At 37.3% G+C, this 22,990-nt stretch overlaps 1 protein-coding gene across 1 annotated transcript in view; it reads right to left on the bottom strand.

Annotated features, from left to right (window-relative positions):
- Nucleotides 1-22,990, bottom strand: part of LOC136858647 (furin-like protease 1) — a 618,861-nt gene that overhangs the window by 88,589 nt on the left and 507,282 nt on the right. Inside the window, exons 7-9 of the mRNA XM_067138363.2 lie at nt 19,101-19,310; nt 17,943-18,150; nt 10,675-10,792 (exon numbers count right to left, since the gene is read on the bottom strand). Of these exons, the coding sequence (XP_066994464.2) occupies nt 10,675-10,792; nt 17,943-18,150; nt 19,101-19,310 (536 nt within the window). The remainder of the gene's footprint in view (nt 1-10,674; nt 10,793-17,942; nt 18,151-19,100; nt 19,311-22,990) is intronic.

Below are 22,990 nucleotides of genomic sequence, written 5' to 3'. Positions count from 1 at the left end.
TAGCACATCTTTCTAGACAGGTTAGATTGCAAAACGATATGCGTGAGCTAATAAAACGTGATGATAGTGTGTTTTCACCTTAAATGGTATACATGAGATGTGAGAGCTGATGCCAGGTAATTATTACAATTAGAGCATTCAAAAATGGCTTAAAATGAGGTCATAAGGCTTTAACAGAGTTATAATACACAAAGCTGCACACTTGAAGTAGCTGAGTGGAATTATGTAGGGCTTCTCTCAGAGCAGGGAGGCTTCAAATCCTCCTTCACTCACACCTTTTTCAATTTTCATTCTGTATTCAAGTAGACATCCTTTATAACAATTTGAAATCTCATATCCTTAACACAAAGTTATAATTTGAAATGGTTGCAACTATTTTGGCCTAAGAGAGAAATGATTCTTCAACACACTGTAGTATTCTAGCAAGTCAAACTTGTCTGTGTATTTAAGACATAGTTCTTATATAAGTAACCACCACATATTGAGGTGATCAGTTTGTGGATATGGTATTACACTGTGGAGAAGCATGGCATAATGTACAGGAAGCACAGTGCTTATGCTAAGAATAATCTCCAGGATGAAGATTACTAACTGCAAAGGGTTGAAAGGTGGCAGAGTGAAACAATGTTCATTTGAAGGGAACCATCTGTTTGGGGTGCTCCACTCACAGCTGGTGATAACAAAGAAATTCTGTATAACACAGTTTACAATAACCTGCATACCATACATTTTGAGTACTTTCTTCATTAATCAGTTCATTTTGGGTCAAGGAATTGGTTGTTCATCCACAATCCCATTATACCTTGGGCTGTAAGAGCTGTAAGAGCCCTTTTAAAGGGCTGCCTAGCATGTAAAATAGTAGAATACATCAAATGTGAAATGTGATCCTGGTATACTGTTGGTCTTCATTCTTGTAGCTCATATGGGATTGAAATAGATGCAACAACAAAAACAACAACAACAACAACAACAACAACAACAACAACAACAACAACAACAACAACAACAACAACAACAACAACAACAACAACAACAACAACAACAACAATAATAATAATAATAATAATAATAATAATAATAATAATAATAATATAACCGTGCCCGGTCAGCTTACGTGGGGGTCTGGTTCTGAAATGAGTAGGAGCTAGGCATAACCCTGCGTAAGACACTGGGGAGGGGGCCCTCAACCCCGACACGGCGCGTCCCATATGGCTGATAGGGGAAGCTCCTGTAGATATGCAGGAGAGGTGTGAATAAGGCTTAGCCAAATAAGCACCCGCGGATCAACTGAGGTAAACAGAGAAATGGTCAACAGCCTCGACGGCAGAAGAGGACATATCCCAATGGCAGAGAGGGCGGAAGAACCGAATCAAATCCACTTTGCGTCTGACTTGTAGCAAGCGGCAAGTGGTCAGCGTCTGATCACCAGAGGTGCGGCTGTAAATATGCTCCAGGAACTAACAATCCCTGGTTCTACACCACTAGCGAAAGCTAGAAGATTGCTTACAAGCAGACATGACTCGTACAAGTAAAGACAAAATTACCCCAGGTGGACAATCCACCCACTCTAAAGTGGCAACCAAGCATTCGGATTCTGGGGAGCTTGGGCGAATACGAGAGAGCAAATCGGAGTGCTCTGATAAACTTCCACGAAAGACTCACACTTTCATTGGCACATTCAACATTCAGACACTGATTCAAACAGGAAAACTGCACAATCTCACAACAGAACTTACAAAGCAGAAAATCCAAATTCTGGCCCTGCAAGAAACACGCTTCACCGATTCAGAAACGATGGATTACAATAATTATAGGATCTTCAAAAGTGGAACAAACAAGAAAATTGGTAAAGGAGCAGCATTGTTAGGAATGGCCTTCTGTGTAGACAAAAAAGTTTTGGATTCAGTAATAGAGGTGAAACCCATCAACAATAGGCTTATGACCTTAAGAATCAGGCATACAAACAAAAAATACACCTTTATTAATGTGCATGCGCCAACAAATGGAGACAATAAAAAGGAGCCTGAAAAAACAGAAAGATTCTGGGAAGAACTTGAAACAGAAATGGCCAAAATCCCTAAAAATGATGTGAAAATTCTACTCGGTGATTTCAATGCACAGCTTGGCAGGGAATACAAATACAGGAGGACAGTGGGAGACTATCCAGCCCACAGATTCACCAATAAAAATGGCACACGCCTCATTGAGTTATGCCAACAAAATAACCTCAAAATTATGTCAACATCACTCCGGAAGAATCCCAAAAAGCAAAAAACTTGGCGATCACCCATCCATCATTTAGGAGAATTTCAGATTGATCATGTGGCAATATCATATGATTACCAAAAGGAAATTCATGATGTGCAAGTGCGCAGAGGTGCTAACATCGATTCGGATCATTATTTAAGCAGAATCAAAATTAAATTCACACCCAAAGGGAAATTCAACAGGAAAACATCGGTGATTCCAAAATTTGATCTGCACAAAATCAAGGACTCCAAAATTTCAGAAGAATGGGAAAAACGACCTGCAGAGAGCTGGGAGAATTTCCAGACTAAAATCATCGAAACGGCGAAGGACCTAATCCCTCTTCGCAAGAAACCAAAACATCCTTGGTGGAATCAAGAATGTGAGACCGCACTAGAAGAAAGGAAAAAGGCATTTCAAAACTACAATTGTAACAAATCAGAAGAAACACAGAAGAAATTCTTCGAAGTTCGCAAGCATGTATCCAAGATTTTAAGACAAAATAAACGGAAATACGTCAATGTCCAACTGAAGTCAATTGAAGACAACTTCAAAAATTACAACACACACGATTTCTACAAGACCTTTGCGAACCAAATTAAAGGATATTCCCCACAGAACCTTTGCTTTCGGAAGCACGATGGTAAACTAGCCCTGACAAATAAGGAAAACTGCCAAGAATTAGCTACATATTTTTCACAGCTTTTAAATTGTCCAGAACCCAAAAAGAGATTCCCGAAAGTACAGCCAGAAATCATACCGGAAAATTCGTCACCACCAACTCAAGAAGAAATTTATTCACATATCAAGAAACTTAAAGACAACAAAGCATCAGGGGAAGACGGAATTGTAGCTGAACTTCTGAAAAATTTAGGCCCAAATTCACTCAGAGAAATTACACAAATAATCCAAAACATTTGGCAAACCGAAAAGCTCCCGGATGACTGGAAGATTGCTCTAATCCATCCACTACATAAAAAAGGCAGCAAGTTAGACGTAAACAATTACAGAGGAATCTCACTTGTATCAGTCACATACAAAATACTATCAGCCTATCTCTTGCATAGAACACAACAACAATTAGAACCCAAATTATCAGAATTTCAAGCAGGATTCAGACCAAACAGGTCATGCCCAGAACAAATTTTCAACCTCAAAACCATACTTAAACTACGAGCCCTCAGACAAAAGCCAACAGTATGCACATTTGTAGATTTCAAAAAGGCATATGATTCGATAGACAGACCCTCCCTATTCCAAATTCTAGAAGAGAGAGGACTAGATCCCAAAACCCTAGAACTCATAAGACAAACACTAATGGGCACAAAATCTAAAGTGAAATTTATGGGAGAAATTTCAGAACCCTTCGACATTCAGACAGGTGTGAGACAAGGTGATGGACTCTCTCCAATTCTGTTCAACGTCGTCCTAGACAAGGTTATGGAAGAATGGGAGAAGGAACTCAAGAAACATGAATCTTGGAAACCGATCCGATTGGGCTTTCCCAAAAACCACCTCTACGTACCATACCTTGCATTTGCGGATGATCTGGCGATTTTAACAGAGGATGAGGAGACTGCCATCAAGCAGCTTGAGATACTTAAGGAATCTGCAGAAAAAGTGGGACTACAGATTTCATTTGAGAAAACTAAATTCTTCTGTTCAAAGACAGATATCACGAGCCTGAGAACAAAATACGGTAAAATCGACCGGGTCTCGTACTTTAAATACCTCGGAGAATTCATCGAACCGACAGGCCTTGAGAAGATCTCACAGCAAAACCGTCTCCAAAAAGTCAAGAAGGCATTAGGGTTAGTTCAAGACATCTACAACAAAAAATGCATGTCAAGACAGACAAAAATTCGGCATTACAACACAGTCATAAAACCAACAGTCCTTTACGCAAGTGAAACATTGTCACTTAACAGTAAACAAGAATTAGAAGAAATAAAAAAGCAAGAGAGGAAGATCATCAGGAAAATCCTAGGAGCAAGATATACCCAAGATGGTTACAGGCTACAATCAATCAAAACAACAGAAAAAGTTTCAAACATTGAAATTGACATTAAGAAAAGACGAATGAAATTCTTTGGACACCTCACAAGATTACCAGAAAATCGACTGTCAAAAAGAATATTAAATTATGTTAGCTCACTTAAGAATTCAACACCTTGGCTGGATGAACTTCGAAAGGACCTCAAAAACGCAAACATATGTGCAACAGACATTTTAGAAAGAGACACCTTCAGACACAAAGTCAACAAGTGGGAAGTTACATCAGAGCAACCAAAGCAAAAACAGTGCAGACCGAAATGGTCGGAAGAACGTAAACAAGCCTTCTCAGAGAGAATGAAAGCCTATTGGAAGAACAAGAAGAACCCAAAGAAAGCTTGATTGAGTTGTTTGCTTAACGTCTTCCATTATTGGGAGAATACGCTAATAATAATAATAATAATATAAAAAATGGAATGTGGATTAAGAGGAGAACAGCGGACCTCTACTCATCAACTGTTCACTGATGCCATACGCAAGACACGCCTGAAATTCTATGGCAATATCTATTGAATGGACAGCGACAGACTCACCAAAAATTATTTAAAGTAATCAACTCAAAGAAGCTTAAAATAAACTAGCTAGAAGGAATTAAGGCAGACCTCTAAGAAACGAATATCATGGATGACATCGCACAAGATTGTAGAGCCTTTTGTACAACAGTAGCCAAACACAAATTCGTTCAGAAGCCTAAAAAGACTGGACGAGTTGGCCATGTGGTTAGGGGCGTGCAGCTGTGAGCTCGCATCCGCGAGATAGTGGGTTCGAACCCCACTGCCGGCAGCCCTGAAGATGGTTTTCCGTGGTTTCCCATTTTCACACCAGACAAATGCTGGGGCTGTACCTTAAGACCACGGCCACTTCCTTCACATTCCTAGGCCATTCCTGTCCAATCGTCACCATAAGACCTATCTGTGTCGGTGCGACATAAAGCAAAAAAAAGAAAAAATATCTGAAGAGAAAAGTGTAGGAAGTGGTCCACAGAATGCAAGATGCAACACAGTGCATTCATGAAGAGATTTTGGGAGGATAAGAAGGCGAAAACCATCAGGCTATCAGTGTCGGTGCGATGTAAAGCAAAAAAAAAAAAAATCAGGCCAACGAAAAAGTTCAAACATGCTCTTTGAATGGGAATAATAATAATAATAATAATGATAATAATAATAATAATAATAATAATAATAATAATAATAATAATAATAATAATAATAATAATAATAATAAAGTTTTATTGCCATTACACAACATACAGTTGCAATAGATCAAGTCACATACAGTACATAAATTACAGTATAACAAATATACACCTAAATAGCATTAATCCAGTTTAAATATACTAAAAATAAAATTAAACTTAATCATGACTCTTTGAGCTATTTGTCTACTGAATGGTAATCATGGAGCTGATTGTAACTGCCAGTATTACCCATCTATTAGGAAGGTGCTGACTTTCATATTCACCCTTTGATAATAGCATTACTTTTTATTCAAATTCAGATACTGTAGTGAGTAAAAACTATTTGATATTAGCTACTTTTTAAGATATGTTGTGAAGTTACCTAAGGGTAGGTACTTTATTGAATAATTTAATCCCATTAAACCTATAATTCTCTTGGGTCTTTTTCAATCTAATGTATTTTTAATGTAAATTTAAATAATTCCTTAACAAAAATAAATTATTTCATTTAAGCAAAACATTTAGTCTAAATATATATTATTTTTTGAACACCAATCTTATAACATGGCAGCCTGAATCAAACTCGTTCGAAGGGTTGGTTAACAGGTCTGCTAACTGATTCTTCCCGATGTGTTCTAGATGAAGCTCACCATTCAGAAATTTCTCTCTTACATAGAAGTGACAAACTTCAACAATATTCAGGATTTTTAGCCAGTTTTACAGCTGTTCAATCAATATGGAAAACAGTAATTCCAGCCAGATGAGTTATTTTGCTCCTTCACTTGCTGCTATTATTTCTGCTTTGGTGGTGGAAGTTGCAACCACTTTCTGCAATTGCCTGTTTCATGAAATAAAACCTTCACTAAAGTTTGCAATTTTCTTGTAGAACAAACATGGATTAGCAGTGCTACTGTTGAATCCTGCTTTCTTCATGAACCCCACGAATCACTTGGTCTGTACTGACTTGGACATAAAACGATTTTTATTCCTTATGAAAAATGGCACTTTGAGTTTTCTCCTATTCAGTACTTTGTCACTATTCGTGTTAAATAGCAACATATATTTTACAGGTCATGTTTCGGCCTGATTAGGCCATGTGCATTGACGAATCCTGCTTTGTTCATGGATCCCACGAATCACTTGGCCCAGCAACATGAAGCTTGTTTAAGACTATAAAGTCTTTCTTTCCTTTCATTTCCACAAATCTAGTCAAATGATAATACAGTATTTGAAAGACTTTTCCTACTCACAAACATATTCAGAATTTTCACTGTACTATTAATTTAATTATCTTTTAACTGTTAGCAGAATGGCAAAAATTGTAAACTTTATAGACCTTAATTTTCAGCTGAAAATGCAACACTGTCACAGTACCACTTGTTGAAATCAATATGGTTGTAACAGCCTCCGCCACAACCTTTCCAGTCAGCGAGCTTTGATGTTATCGTAAATGGAGGATCATCATCAACTTAGCATTTTCCCATTTATGTGGGTTCTGCCTTCTTGTAATATTTCCTTCACTTCAATCGATCCATAGCGTCCCGAGGGCTGAGTTTCGTGAACTGCATCCTATTCTGCCAACGTGTTTGAGGTTTCCCTCCAGGTCGGTAACCCTCCACATTCTGTTGAAGGGCAGTCTTTGCAACTAAGGTTTCACTGCTACGGAGTACACGCAAATACCATTGCAGACGTGATTCATGCATTTTCTTGTGATTGGATGAACTTCGAATTTCTTCTGCACAGCTTCGCTCCTGATATGGTCTAATCGAGTCAACCATTGGACCCCTGCAGCGTCTTCATTTCCACTGCATGCAATGCCTGTTCATGCTTTGATGTTGTAGACTAGCATTCAGATCCATAAAGGGCCACCGGACTAATCACTGTGCGATAAACTTTAGATTTTAGATGCAGTGGAATTTTCTTATTGCACAAGATTCCAGTAACTTGGCGCCATGTCATCCAAGGAGGATCTGGCAATGCTAATGAAATATGGTAATAAGAAAGGCCTCTCAATGAGGTCATGCTTGTAAGTTCTCCTCAGCAAAGAAACAGAAGTTGCCACTTCTTGCTTCTACCCTGCTCTCTCACTCGCTGACTCTTTCCCAAACCTTACACATACAGTACAGTCCTGGATTTAAGATACTTGGCACCCTGACAACAGCCCATTTTGGCACCTGGGCATACAGTTTTATACCAGAAGTCTATAGGATTATAATAATAAAACTCAATATTTAACCTAACCTACTCTGTTAGCACTTGTTCCACGGAAACTTTTATTTAGCTTCTTCTATGTCTTTCTTCACTTTTAATTCCGTGACAATCCAAGACTCAGATTCACTTTGTGCTATGAATGCAATTATTTTGGACATGTTCTGATCATGTAATTCAATTGCATACAGTTTTCCAATTAATAAATTTAAAGTCTGTTCTTCTGCTCGAATTGTGTTATGCACATCTATAAAATTATCATATTCTTTACATAGTGCAGATAAAATTTGGCCATTCAAACTTGTTTTGGACAAAATATTTTCATTGGGCTTTTTAATTCTATATCCAAGTCAGTGAACAATCTTTGCAACTTTGCAATGTGTACACTGATATCTTCATGTCACTCGAAAGAATGTCTCAATTAGTATAATGAACCACTGCACACTACTTCATTCAAAATGCCGCACAAAGTGTCCTAAATGTCGTTCACATGGCTACACATCAACATGAGATTGCTGATCGGTTTAGTCAATGCATTTACTATTAAACTTACTGCTTTTACATCATATGTATGCTACTTCTGATCCCCCTTGCTTTGCTTTTTCCGTCGACTCTTCTAGTTACTCAACACCCTTGCGTGTGCCATCGACAATGCTTTCCAGTCCATATTATCGCAGTATCATATTTTTATGCCACTTCCACTTAGCTGAGTCCTCAAGTGCATTCAGTTCATTCACACATATTTTTATAAATAACACTGCTGGACATGTTTGACAAAGAATTTCAGTCTACACACTGTATATTAACAGATCTAACTTAATACCAACACACAAACCCCTACAACTGTGCACAAGAAATACCATTTCTCAAATTTTACAATTATTTTCAGTTATTTCACATGGCCTGGGCCCATAACCTGTTGTATTTTTTTTATTTAATCAGTTAAAATGTGCAAAGATACAAACTGAAAGGAGACATGCATTAGCTGAACATAAACAAAAGGCTGTCACTAGGGCAATATATAACAGTTCACTTTTCATTTCTTTATTTTTAACAGATGATGATAGTTTCACCAAGTTAACTAGATGAATTAATGTCAATGCACACTAAGGAATTACAAATGTGGGATAGAGAGGTCGAGAAAGACCCAATTACTATGGATAGACCTGGTCAAGTGTAGTGATAGATGAGCAGTGGTAGAAAGTTAAGAGTAAACTGAAGATAAATATTTCTCCTCAACCCAGCTGCATATGGGTAGGGGGGAGATACTCATACTAATAATTATGATAATAATTTATCTATACTAATAAATTAAAGTCAAGGTGTAGCAATATATAAAAGTAGGTCAAAAAAATGTAAATGGACATGAATTAATGACATTCTTCAATTAACCTTAGGATATTACATAAAACTTTGTACCATACAATCTTATCACACCTAGACACATAGCAAAATTTAAAAAAATTTAAAACTTCCCAAAGGCTCAAGTTAGGGGTTCAAAACTGGACTCAGAAACAACATGGTGTAAGTACGCACGTGTAAGCACATTTCACCACATGGGAATCCTTTCACAAAGTGATAGCTAGTAGTGTTTGTGAGCTTAAATGTTTCCTGAAAGTCCATATTAATTTTTACCTTTGTTTAAGCCTCAAGAAAGTGATACGGTAAATATTAAGAGATATTAAGGAGGTAAGGAGACATAACTGATCAATAATGGAAGCTCCATTGAACTGATCCCAGTAGCTGGCAGCAGACAAAGGGCCCTGCTAGAAGTACAGTATACATAAAAACATTCATTTGTGGTTGATGCTGTCTGGATAAATAATATTGCCAGAATCAATTAAAATAACCTAACTGATAAGATGGTCCCATAGTCTAGGGGTAGCAAGCCTGCCTCTTACTTCGAGGCCCGGGCTCTGTTCAGGGATTTTTTTACCTGTATCTGAGGGCTAGTTTGAGGTCCACTCAGCCTGTATAAGAACAATTGAGGAGTGAGATGGTCTAGAAAGCCAAAAAGAGTTTGTCCCGCCAACCTTGCATCACCTCATAATTTGCAGTACTCTGGGCTGAGCAATGATCGCTTGGTAGGCCAAGGCCTGTCTAGGATGTAGTGCTATGGGGTTGGGTATTTTAAGCATGTAGTATATTTAAACCATGAGCTTAGGACCAAAACATGTGTATGGACACTTAAAAGTAATACAAAGAGTAAATAAGTCTAGGAAAGAAATAACAGGTATACATATCTCAATGTATAGGCACTTAAAAGTAACACAATGATAAATAAATCTATAGGAAAAAAAAAATTATGTACATATCTCAATGTATTCTGGCCCTTAATGTTCAAAACACTATGAACCTGGTTCACTCATTTATTCATATTACTGAATTATATTATTGAAAATCCATAGCCTGCTTCCAGTCATTAGACCAGGTCAGGAATAGAATGTATGAAGACGTCATCTAGCGGAATCTAGGAGAGGAATTGTGCCGTCTGTTGAAGCCTGTCACACCGGCAATGATTAATGACTGATAGATAAAATGAAATGATATTAGAGAGTGTTGCTGGAATTAAAAATGACAGGAGGAAAACCGGAGTACCCTTGAACAAACTGCCCCACCTCCACTTTGTCCAGCACAAATCTCACACAGAGTGACTGTGATTTGAACCATGGAAACCCGCAGTGAGAGGCTAGTGTGCTAACTCCTGAGTCATAGAGGCTGTTATTCTTCCTATTTTAATTAAAAAATCATAGTAGTAGTAGTAGTAGTAGTAGTAGTAGTAGTAGTAGTAGTAGTAGTAGTAGTAGTAGTAATGGTATTGAATAGGTGGACCCTTCCTACCCTTTGATAGTAGTAGTAGTAGTAATAGTAGTTTTCCTACAGATTACAACTGCATGTAAGAGGTCAAAAAATAATTCAGTGAACAATTTTCCTTAAAAATGTCACCATACTAGTCAACTCAATTTATCAACTCAGCATGAGAAACTTACTTATCTGAATGTGGGGCAGACACCTCACATTTGTGCTGCTCCGGAACAGTCTTCCACGTGCGAGCCAGGCGAACCATAGCTGATGCATCCATTAGTCCATAACCAAATGAATGGCTTACTGCAACATAAGAGAACATATTAGATCATTAGAAATGTTTCCAAAATTTACCATTTAAAATAAAACTTTGGCTTTGACCAAAACTGCAGAATTATATGAACACTTGGCTATACACGACTGTCTCCGAAACACGTTCCTCTGAAGTTATATGGAATAAACACCTCACACTAATTATCTTTTACTTATACAGCATCTCTATTCTGAAGCTATAAGGACCTTTCCAAATATATTTAGGTACTTCATCATGTAAATGAAAGTTATAATGATAGCTTGCCTGCATACTACTTATAAATTTCGACAGACAGGTAAAGTGTGACAATCTACCAAATTAGGTGCAGTAATAATAGATTTTTGAGATTTTGATTCAATATTATACAATAAAACTTTCAAAGGAACAGTATTCACATGTATTACAATTAAATAGAAGTTTGGAATAATTATACAATTGAAAATCATTTAGTATTTGATGACACACTAACCCAACTAATGTCTGTTAGTTAAATAGAGTGCAATACTGCAAATGCACGTGGCAAGTGGGTGAAACATACCCCAGTGTCCATGACCTTGGTACCCTTCCTTACAGCATATGCTACAAGCTGATAAGTGACTCTCCACTAATTGCTGTGGTGCTGTTGGAATCGGTTAGTCGTGACAAACAATATTTTGTTCATATTTCTGCTAAGAGTTTTGTGAATAATTAATTAAATTAGAGGAAGGAATTAGCTAATAAGACAACAGGGCTTGTACAAGTTGCTTTTAGATTTAAAAAAAAAACAAAAAAAAAACAACATAGTTTCAGGTGGCTAAAATGGAATAAATAATGTTTTCACCACAAAAGTGAGGGGGCGAATGTTCTCCCAATTGCCAGTACTGATTAGACAGAACAGCTATGTTGTGTGTTGAATGTGCAAAGTAGTTTTGTGCAGAAATACTCATAATTATTAAGATTTATCTCATGACATAATAGTAAGAACCAATAACATTTCATTACCATACATTTTTGCAAACTACGTCATTTATATTTGCAATTATTTTGTTAAATACAGTAATGCAGATGGTTCAGACATTTAAAAATGGGAGACAGCTGATGAAAATGCAAGCTATTCGACTAAAGAAAAGAGATCTTATAGAACTCAGAGTGCTAGAGCGTGAAGCAATATCTGATCATGTAAATACAAAGTTCCAAAAAGGCAGCATTATTGGTTCTTTATGTTTTCTTATGTCTATAAATGACATGAATAAAAACTGGAATCAAAGATAACGCTTTAGTAGAGTAGTAGATAATTTACATGATAGTATGTACCTGCAAGAAGATCTCAGCAATGTTATGAGATGGACTGCATATGGTGGTATGATGGTAAACGGAATGAAAAGTGAGGTTGTAAGTTTCTCCAAGAGGAAATTTTCTCTCGGTTTTGATTACTGTGTTGATGGGGTGAAAGTATCACAGGGTAAGTACTTAGGTGTTAGTATACAGAAAGATTAATAATAATATTATTGCCTTTATATCTCACTAATTGCTTTTACAGTTTTTGGAGACACCAAGGTGCTGGAATTTAGTCCTGCAGGAGTTTTTTAAGCGTCAGTAAATCTACCAATATGAGGCTGACGTATTTGAGCACCTTCAAATACCACCAAACTGAGCCAGGTTCGAACCTGCCAAGTTGGGGTCAGAAGGCCAGCGCTTCAACCGTCTGAGCCACATAGCCCAGCAAGGAAAGATTTTAATTGGGGAAATCATTTAACAAGGTTGTAAACGAAGGTTACAGATCTCTTCATAATGTTATGAGGGTATTTAGTGGTTGTAGTAAGGGTGTAGAGGAGAGGGCATGTAAGTCTGTGGTAAGACGACAATTGTCCGGCCCCATGGTGTAGGAGGCAATGCATCTGCCTGTCACCCGGCGGCCCTGGGTTCGATTCCCAGCTGGGTCAGGGGTTTTTAATTGTAATTGATTACTATCTCTGTCCTGGGGACTGGGGGTTTGTGTTGTCCTTAACGTTCTTTTCCTCACATTCAATACTTTACACTTCCGCAGTTTCCAAATACATGCAGTTTCCTAACATATTGTGCAAGAAGGGGCAAAAGATCTTTCTAGGTCGACGCCCCGAACAAATAGCATTTATATAAATTAAAAAAAAAAAAAAAAAAGACCCCAACTACCCAATAAGAGTATGGTTCCAGTGTACGGGACAGTCACCAGAATTACTTGACCCAAAGGAAAGCAGCACAACTTGTTCTGGGTGATTTCCGACAACAGATCAATGTTACGAAAATGTTGCAAATTTTGGGCTGGGAAGAATTGGATATGTTCCAAGCTGTCAGTGGAGAGATGGCATGGAATAACATAAGCAAGAGTGGAGCTCTCAAAGATAGGAAAGATCATAATATGAAGATAAATTTGGAATTCATGAGGACAAATTGGGGCAAATATTCATTCATAGGAAGAGGAATTAGGGATTATTATGAAAGTCCACAGCCTGTTTCCAGTCATTCGAATGGGTCACGAATGGAATGATTGAAGCCCCATCTAGCGGCAAGGATAGGAAATGTGCCGGCTGCCGAAGCCTGTCGCAATCCTCTGGGGCAATGATAAATTACTGATAGATTAAGTGAAATGTTAATGGAGAGTGTTATACGAATGAAATATGACACAGAAAACTGGAGTACTCGGAGGAAAACCTGTCCTGCCTCCACTTTGTCCAGCACAAATCTCACATGGAGTGACCGGGATTTGAACCACAATATCTAGTGGTGAGAGGCTGGTATGCTGCCGCCTAAGCCACGGAGGCTACAGGGATTATTATAAATTTCCAAATTCTTTGAAACTGTTAAGGAAAAGAGTATGTAAACAGCTGATAGGGAATCTGCCATCAGGGGTAACAACCCTAAATGCAGATCAGTGGCGACCGACCGACTGACCGACTGACCGACTGAAATGTGATAAGTTACACTCTAAATTATTTTTAACATCTTTTTGTTCTTATGAATTCCTAAATGACAATATATTACATCACATTTTGGAATAAGATGTCTTTGCTGCAACATTTATAATATCTTATAAATGTTTGGGTTCACGAGACCCTACTGTGTTATATGTGTAACAAGGATAAGTTTGAAAGTGCAAGGTTAACTACTTCATCTCCAGTATAAGGACACTTGTACCACTCATTTGGGTATGCCTTTTTGACAGTTCCAAAAAGTTGCAGATTGTATGGTCTCCTAAGATTAGAACACATGAACTACGAAAATGCAGTAAATTGTCTAAGAAAACTCAGAGTTAAATCTGTATGTTATGAATTGTCTTTGAATAAAAATACATTAACACTATGTTTAATTTATTCTATTATTTTATTTTCTCCAATACCTGGAAGACTTTTTGGGGATACTCACATACACATACATTTTCACAGATGCTTTACGTTGACAGTACTGAGAACTCACTAACTGCTACTCTGAATTTGCATACAGTTAATTTCATTAAAGGTAATGAATGATAACTACTATTGTACATTACCGTTTATATGGTAAATAAGTTACCTTGTTGGAGTCCTTTCACCAGTTAAACAAAAATCATTCATTCATTCATTGTTCTTATCACTATTACAGTACATACAAAATATCAATACTGAAGAACTGAATTTTAGTACTACACTTAAGAAAATGGAAATTGCAACACCATGAAGGCATTGGTCGTTTGTGTTGATTTTCAAGATATGGAACGATGCCATATAGGTATGTAAACGATCAAAGTTTCAGACCCATTGGATTGTTGCTACAGGTCTCCCCACGTGACTGGTCGCGGAGGAATCAACTTCAGTATACGGACTCTGGTGTAGCGTAGTTGACTTGCAGTCTGTGCAGTGAAGTGTTCCCCATCAAATATACCTTGACGACAGAGAAGAACACGCTATCAACAACTGTCGCCGTTTGAGAGGGCTCAGATAATTGGGGTGTGTGAGGCTGGGTTATCGCTAAGGACTGTCGCTGCACGTGTCGGCCGACAGGCATCTACGGTACAACGTGTATGGCAGCAGTGGTCAAATGAAGGTACCCACACTCGTAGACCTGGCACAGGCCCAGCGCGACGGACAACTGTGAGAGAGGATCGCCGCATCATTCGGGTGGCCCGGATGGAACCCCATGCAATAGCAGTGCAAATTCAAACAGCTGTGGCTCAGTCCTATTGAGCATGTGTGGGACATGATGGGTCGACAACTGACCAACCGTCCTCAGTCACCCACAACACTGGAACAACTGACCCGTGCAGTGCAGAATGACCAGCCAGAATGACCAACAAACAGTTGGTAATCGCCTGCGTGCAGCTGGCTTACGAGCCCGTGTCCCTGCAGAAGGTGTTTCATTAACCCCACAACAGCGACGTGTAAGGCTGGCCTGGTGTCGAGAAAGATCGATGTGGGTCGACGAATGGCATAGGGTCGTCTTTAGTGATGAATCACCCTTCTGTCTTGCCTGCAGTGATCGCCGGAATCGTGTGCACCGACGTACCGGGGAGAGGGGCCGCCCAGATCTTATTGTCGAGATGCACACAGGGCCAACACCAAGCATTATGGTCTGGGTAGCTATTGGCTTTAATGTGAAATCACAATTAGTGCTTGTTGAGAGCACTATGATTGCTCGACAGTATGTTTATAGGCTACTCATTCCAGTGGTTGTCCCTATGATGGCGAACATTGCTAATGGGATGTTTCAGCAGGACAATGCCCGGGTTCACACTGCACGCATCTCCAGAGAAGCTCTCCACGACATCACAACCTTAGAATGGCCCGCCAGATCCCCAGACCTCAGTCCTATTGAGCATGTGTGGGACATGATGGGTCGACAACTGACCAACCGTCCTCAGCCACCCACAACTCTGGAACAACTGACCCGTGCAGTGCAACAAGCATGGGCCAGAATTCCTCAGGAAGTGATCCAGGACCTTATTGACTCAATGCCTCCACGAATTCATCAATGTATTGCAGTTCGTGGTGGGCACATCCTGTATTGATTGTTGTCTAAACTTGCGGTCAGAGGGACCTGAAAGTGTAATCATCGAATCACAACTGAACACTCGTCCTGCATGTTCAATTGCAGCAATATAGCACCACTCCTTCTGGGTGTTGCAATTTCCATTTTCTGCAGTGCATAATTTACTTAGTTAAACTCACTGGCTGGGTTCAATAAGCTTAATAATTTGTATCATCATATCTATTTAAACTCTACATTAGATTTTTCAAAAAGGGGAGGTGTTCAGAATTCTTTCCTACGTTTCGTTTTCTTCAACTATTTGCTGTACGTTGCACCAACACAGATAGGTCTTATGGTGATGATGGGATAGGAAAAGGCTAGGAGTGGGAAGGAAGCAGCCATGACCTTATTTAAGGTACAGCCCCAGTATTTGCCTGGTGTGAAAATGGGAAACACCGAGCTCGATAGCTGCAGTCACTTAAGTGCGGCCAGTATCCAGTATTCGGGAGATAGTAGGTTCGAACCCCACTGTCGGCAGCCCTGAAAATGGTTTTCCGTGGTTTCCCATTTTCACACCAGGCAAATGCTGGGGCTGTACCTTAATTAAGGCCACGGCCGCTTCCTTCCCACTCCTAGCCCTTTCCTGTCCCATCATCGCCGTAAGACCTATCTGTGTCGGTGCGACATAAAACAACTAGCAAAAAAAAAAAAAAAAAGGGAAAAAAAAGGAAACAATGGAAAACCATCTTCAGAGCTGCTGACAGTGGGGTTCAAACCCACTATCTCCTGAATACTATCTCACAGCTGCTCAATCCTAACCATATGGCCAACTCACTTGGTATATTTTAATTCTGATAAAATTCCAATTTGTTTCCTAATTCAGCTTATTGCATGACTTTGTATTGTTGGAAATTTACTAAATAAATTATTTCATTAAATCTTCATAAATATAAAAATACAGTCAGAGAAGCTAAGGAATACATGCTGACTATGTGGCCATCTAATATCTGTAGACTATCTGGCTGAGTAACAGAGTCTTTGCAGGCCAAGGCCTTACTGGGCTGTATGTGGTATGGATTAGTTCATTTGTTGTCATAAGAATATCCTCATGCTGATATTTCTTAGTGAATGCAGTAATTTTACATCTATCTCTTGGTGCAGGTCAAAGCAAAATATAGCTTCGACCAAAGATACAACAACAACAACGACAACAACGACAACAACAACAACAACAACAACAACGACAACGACGACAACGACAACGACAACAACAACAACAACAACAACTGGATTGTTTCTTTTTAATATTCTCAATACACTTTGGACCATAAAATCGATTTCAATAAACATATAGAAATATGTTCATGTTATCGAACCGCTAGAAGATTTTATAAAAATAATCAAACCTCTAAATATTTCTAATACCTACAGTGAAACATATTGTTACCTCCATTTTTAAAGACATCTTGGTGTCTCACTGCATGCACATGTTAAAGCGTGTTCTGCCTGCCAGACCACTACGAATTTACCTTTCTATTTCAGCTGTTGAGTTATAAAACATACTGCTCTAAAACTCAAACTTTTCTTTATGTAAATGTATTTGAAAGTAAAAAAATATTTGTTACTATAGCTTTTGTTTTTGGACACCCTCCTCACCAAATCCTAACCCCTTCCAAAAAATGTCCGGGTACGGCCTTGTTCTACGGTACCGGTATCATGTTTAGTCTTACTTAATGATAATATCCACTAAAAAACCCAGTGATTTTGTTAAGACTGGCATTTTGTAAAGTAATTGTAATTGTACTTGTAATTTTACTGATAACTTATTGAAAAAGTAATTTTTAATTGTAACTGAGTAAAATATTTCTCAGTTAACTGTAATTCAGCTCAATTACTTTCTTCTTTTACTTTTATCATCACTCTTTTGTGCTCATAAGTCCAAATAGGCAACGGCTGTCAAAGATGAATACATAAGAAATCTTCTGGGTTTACATGCTGTGGTCCCATCGGGTTCTTACAAAGAGTCTAAGCTGTGAAGTTGTCATGGACATTTGAGTTTTCAGTTATCCATGGTAATATCATTCCACACTGTCTCCAACAGTAAATAAGATTCTAGCCTATAATACATAATTTTACCTTTGGAATTGAAATTTATGTTTTTTTTTTATATATTCTACTTACCATTTCTTCCAACTCCATTGACCTTCCAGTCATTTGATTTTAGATTTGCTGGTTTAGCAGTACGCACTACAATATGCTGCATATCCCTCCAAGTAAGGCCACGATTCGATTCCAATGCTAATGCACATATTCCAGCAGCTAATGGTGCTGATGCTGAGGTGCCTGTGTGACTGCTGGTGCACTGATGGTGCAAATCGGTTGTCATCACCTAATTGTAAATTGTAACAAAAATAATAATGATTTTATAAAAAAAATAGAGCCAATGACCAAGATGTTAGGTCCTTTTAAACAACAAACATCATAAAAAGTAAACATAAGACAGGAAAGTATAAAATATAGCATTGCTCATATGAAATTCAATTAATTGCTGAATCTTGTTTTCACTACGAAATCTATCACTATTTCTTGGAACTTAAGAATGTTTAATGCTTGCCAGGTTTATATTTTTGCTTCCATTGGAAATCCTATTTGCAAATTTAGTGAAAGATTAGGTACATCAATTTTAACTTAAAATTTTCATTAAATTTGCTTTACAATTTTACTATCTTATAATCAATCATTATCTTTCTCAGTTTAGAAATGAAGTGAAGCTTATACTGCTGGAAATACAGAATAAAAGTTTTACCACCCTTATCTTTATAAAATTACAAACAGACAGTGGCAAAACACACTTCCAGTCTATGATTTTTGGTGTTTGCTCACTTTATGAAGTTAATGCAGCATTATGGCAATTTTCAGACAGTTGAAATTGAGTACATCATCAAGTAAATCATGGTACATAGAGCAGGAAGACTAAAAGTGATAGAGTAAAGTATGAGACTTTTAGAATAGGGTTATACATTCTTCCTCTGCAACAGCTGAGATGGTTTGGATACTTACATTGAATGCAGGAAGATAAGATTTCTAAGAGGGTGTGGCAGACAAAACCAGAAAGCAAGATAAGATTCCTCCTAAGAGGTTGTGGCAGACTAGACTGGAAGGGAAGAGACCAGTTAAGAGACCAAAACAAATAGGAAAGGAATGGGAGAAGGCAATGAGAAGATTTGATAAGAATGGGGAAAGAATTCTGGCCAGAGATAGTGTAAAATGGAAAGTTGTCTGTAAAACCTCTACTTCTAAAAAAGTACTGTAAGTAAGTTTCTTTTCATAAATACAAACCTGTTTCTCCCCAGATGACCCACTACTGTAGGTAGTGGCAAGAGTAGAGCTACATGCTTCAGAATACCATGGCACATATCCGTTTTCTGTGGCACTGCTGATGGAAAGAGTCCATATAGAGTTTGTGTAGCCATCACAGTTGCAGTTGTCATGATCACGACCACCATTGCCTGATGCCCACACAAATATTGAACCTTTCCCATTTCTGCCCTGTAAACAGAGTTCCAAGAACCTTCATTAATACCACCATTACAATAATATAACTTAAGATTACTGAAATTATTTAACAGTAACAGGAAAGCCACGCGCAGTGTAGCCACATCATTAATGACTGATATTTGTACTTTCAAGAGTGAAAAATATCTTAAACAATTTTCCACAGATGCATCAGTAATGGGCTAATGGCACATACTCCTAGAAAATGAAATGAACAAAAAATGTTCAAAATATAACTTCCTACAAATTTTGCTATAATGTAGGGTGATCAGATGTCCCAGAAAACTGAGATTGTCCTAATTTTTCAGCTCCCTGATGTCCCAAAAATACTACTTTGGGATGTAAGTAGAATGTCCCAACTTTTCACCATATCATTAACAGGACATTTTTATAATTGCATGCACTGCTAATGTAATTAATTTTTACAATATTATGTTAGTTGCCCATTTCTGGGCTCCAATTTCAGTCAAATTGCATTATCATTGTTTGTAATGTTATAATGTTTCTAGTTATTATTATTATTATTATTATTATTATTATTATTATTATTATTATTGATTTATTTATTTATTTATTTATTTATTTATTTATTTATTTATTTATTTATTTATTTATTTATTTTCCTTAAATTGTATATGTACAATCTAGGTAGGGGTGGTAGATGGAGAAAGGGCAAGCCCCACATACACCAAAGTGCCTCTATCCCCACATGTATGTTTACATAAACTCTACTGAATATTTACATATGTGTAGACAATTTTAAATTTACATATTTACAGTGCAAACTCTGTACTCTTAGAATAATAATTACTTTGATTTTTTTTGCACATATTACGAGTAAGAATACCCAGTCATTTATAACCTCACTCATACCCCTGTATACGCACTCATTCACAACCACTCTCACACCCGCACGCATACACATTAACCCACATTCAACTGTACTTGTGCACATCATTCTTAAAATTCTAATTTGTACAAGTTATGTACATCACATATGGGTTTCTATGTATGTGTGTTTGTATGTATGTATTTACATGTGACTTGATTATGAAGAATTTATAACATTCCATCAATAATAAAAAACATGCTGAAATGTGCGTGTTCCTTTAAAGAACAACATGCTAAAGAGTGAATTTCATTTTTTTAAAAGGACATTATAATGATAAAGCTGAATGAACTGTTGGTTCCTGCTTTCTAAGTATAGTACATGAAAGTCATGCAGATATAAAAGATTACAGCAATTTCTAAAATGTAGGTGAGTGTGGAGGTATGGAATATTTCTTTTACCTTGCATTTCTTTAAAATTTTGTACATTTTATATACATGGCAGTAAAGTTTTGGAACTGCTAGCCTTAGTTTGCAAATGTACAAAACTATGATGATCATGAGACAAATAAACAACATTTTCTTTGTTATAGTGTCAAATGTTCCATTCCTCCTAGCCAGTAGGAGGCATGTGTCACTGTTCAAAGAGGAATAGGACAGTCCTTTTTTAACTTCTAAAACTAGGTAAATAACACTGAAAATCTTTAGTAAGTTTAAAAGATGCCTTACTCCAATAAATTTAAATCCAGTACTTTTATAACAAAATATATGATACAAAAGAATTACCCTACAGTAGAGGACTCATGATCCCAAGTAACAAATCGCAAGTCTCCAGTATGCTATAACCAGCAGGATCTAGTGTACTTCGAACTATAGCATGTCTTTGAATCTAGCTCTCAAATTTACTTGTGCTTTTGGTAAACATCCAACAATGTCTTTTTTCTGGTATTAGTGAATTGAGAAGTCAAGCCATGTTTCCTTAGAAATTTGACAATGGAGCCACATTTTTTTTAACTTCCACTATTTAAAAAAATTCAAGCAGTGTTATTTCTTTTACAATGTATTCTTCAATAATATGACAACCTTCTGCAATAGGTTCTTCATCAAAATGTTCATTTCAGTCTACTCAAAATCTGATTTGAGATCATAAAATGACATACCCTCCTTATCTTTACTGCTTTCTCATAATTCATATAATTTTCTTTTGACAGGTCTTGCTTTTGCCACCACTCCTCCTCCTCCTCCTCTGCAACTTGTTCTTTCTTCTGCAGCCATTTCAATTTATCTTTTGATAGGACACTTTTTTTTTTTTTTTACTTCCACGATTTAAGAAAAATTCAAGCACTGTTATTTCTTTTCAATAATATGACAACCTTCTGCAATAGGTTCTTCATTCAAAATTTTTATGTTTCTATGGTTGTCTTCCTCCCTTACTTTTCTCCTGAGGTCCAGCTCTTGAGTACGGACACATGTCGTCTGGTGAACAGTAGGTATTTTACTGGCTGTGGAGTTGTTGTATTAGCTGTACTGGGAGTTGAAGAGGCTCTTTCTGAAATATCAGCTCCTAGTTCTACTGAAAAGTTAGATTAATTTTTCATAAAGCAGAATAGAGACAAAAAAGTTGATGTTCATGCCACCAAATTAACTCAGGACTGTCACAAGGTCAAGTATCACCATGCATATTTTTTTGAATGGCATATTATATCATTAAGCTTACAGGTACACTCATCCATACAAAAAAAAATGGCCATATCAATAAACTCACAGGTACACTCAACAGCACAAAAATTGGCCACTGCAGAATATTACTTTCTTTCAAAATCCTCTGGTTTGAAATACAATGAACATATTGTGCAGGTGATAGGATTCCAAATGTAATTTTTTTCAGCCAACGGCTATCCACATTTCACGAGTATCCTCACATTTTGAGATTGTATAAAATGAAATATTTCTTTGCTGGCCATTTTTTACGTGGTTGAGTGTACATTATTTCCAGACAGTTAAGTAGTAAGCTAAATACACATATGCTCAAACAAAAGTTATAGCACTGTATAGTATAAAATAAGCTGGCAATGAAGTAACAGAGTCATAGAATAGCCACAGATGTAAGTAATCATAATGCTACTAAATTAGTTCCATTTGTAACACTGGTTCCGATATAAAACGTTGATACAAAAAACTATGAAAGGTAGCTTCCGTACGTAATGAAATTTTGGACTCAATCTCTCAGTTATGCACAGAAACAAGTAATTTTCTATTGTTTAAAATTGTATAGCATTTTAATAATGCATTTTAATAAGAATCATATTTTTTGGATGATGCACAATTCCTCATAAAATGTCCTTGTTTGTGAATTTGAAATTATGGTCATCATATTTATATGCAAAATTACCAAAGTGGAAATATGACCAGAAAGCACTTAGCCCATATTTACTCTATTTAGAAACACTGTAATAAATTGTAACCTTATTTCCTTTCTACTCAAATACTAAGCTCCCATTAATTTGAGTAGATTTGGCATAATACTTCCAGAAACAAACATGAAGCTGAAGGTGCAATTGTGAATATTGTGGTGTAGTTATTTTATTAGATAATATTTTCCTTGCTTGTGCACGGCAACCCTTTCGATATTCAGCATTTAACTAAACAGCAGTTTTCATAGCTATTAGGAAAAACAGCAATAATAATCACTTTCTTGCCTGGTGTGAGAATGGGAAACCATGGAAAACCATCTCCAGGGCTGTCGACAGTGGGTTTCGAACCCACTATCTCCCGGATGCAAGCTCACAGCCGCGCGCCCCTAACCGCAGGCCAAATCGCCCAGTAATAATAATAATAATAACAAT

Source organism: Anabrus simplex, chromosome 1 (genome assembly GCF_040414725.1).
Source record: "Anabrus simplex isolate iqAnaSimp1 chromosome 1, ASM4041472v1, whole genome shotgun sequence".
Taxonomy (NCBI): domain Eukaryota; kingdom Metazoa; phylum Arthropoda; class Insecta; order Orthoptera; family Tettigoniidae; genus Anabrus; species Anabrus simplex.
Note: the sequence above shows the minus strand (reverse complement) of the source record. Positions and strands in the feature narration are given on the sequence as shown.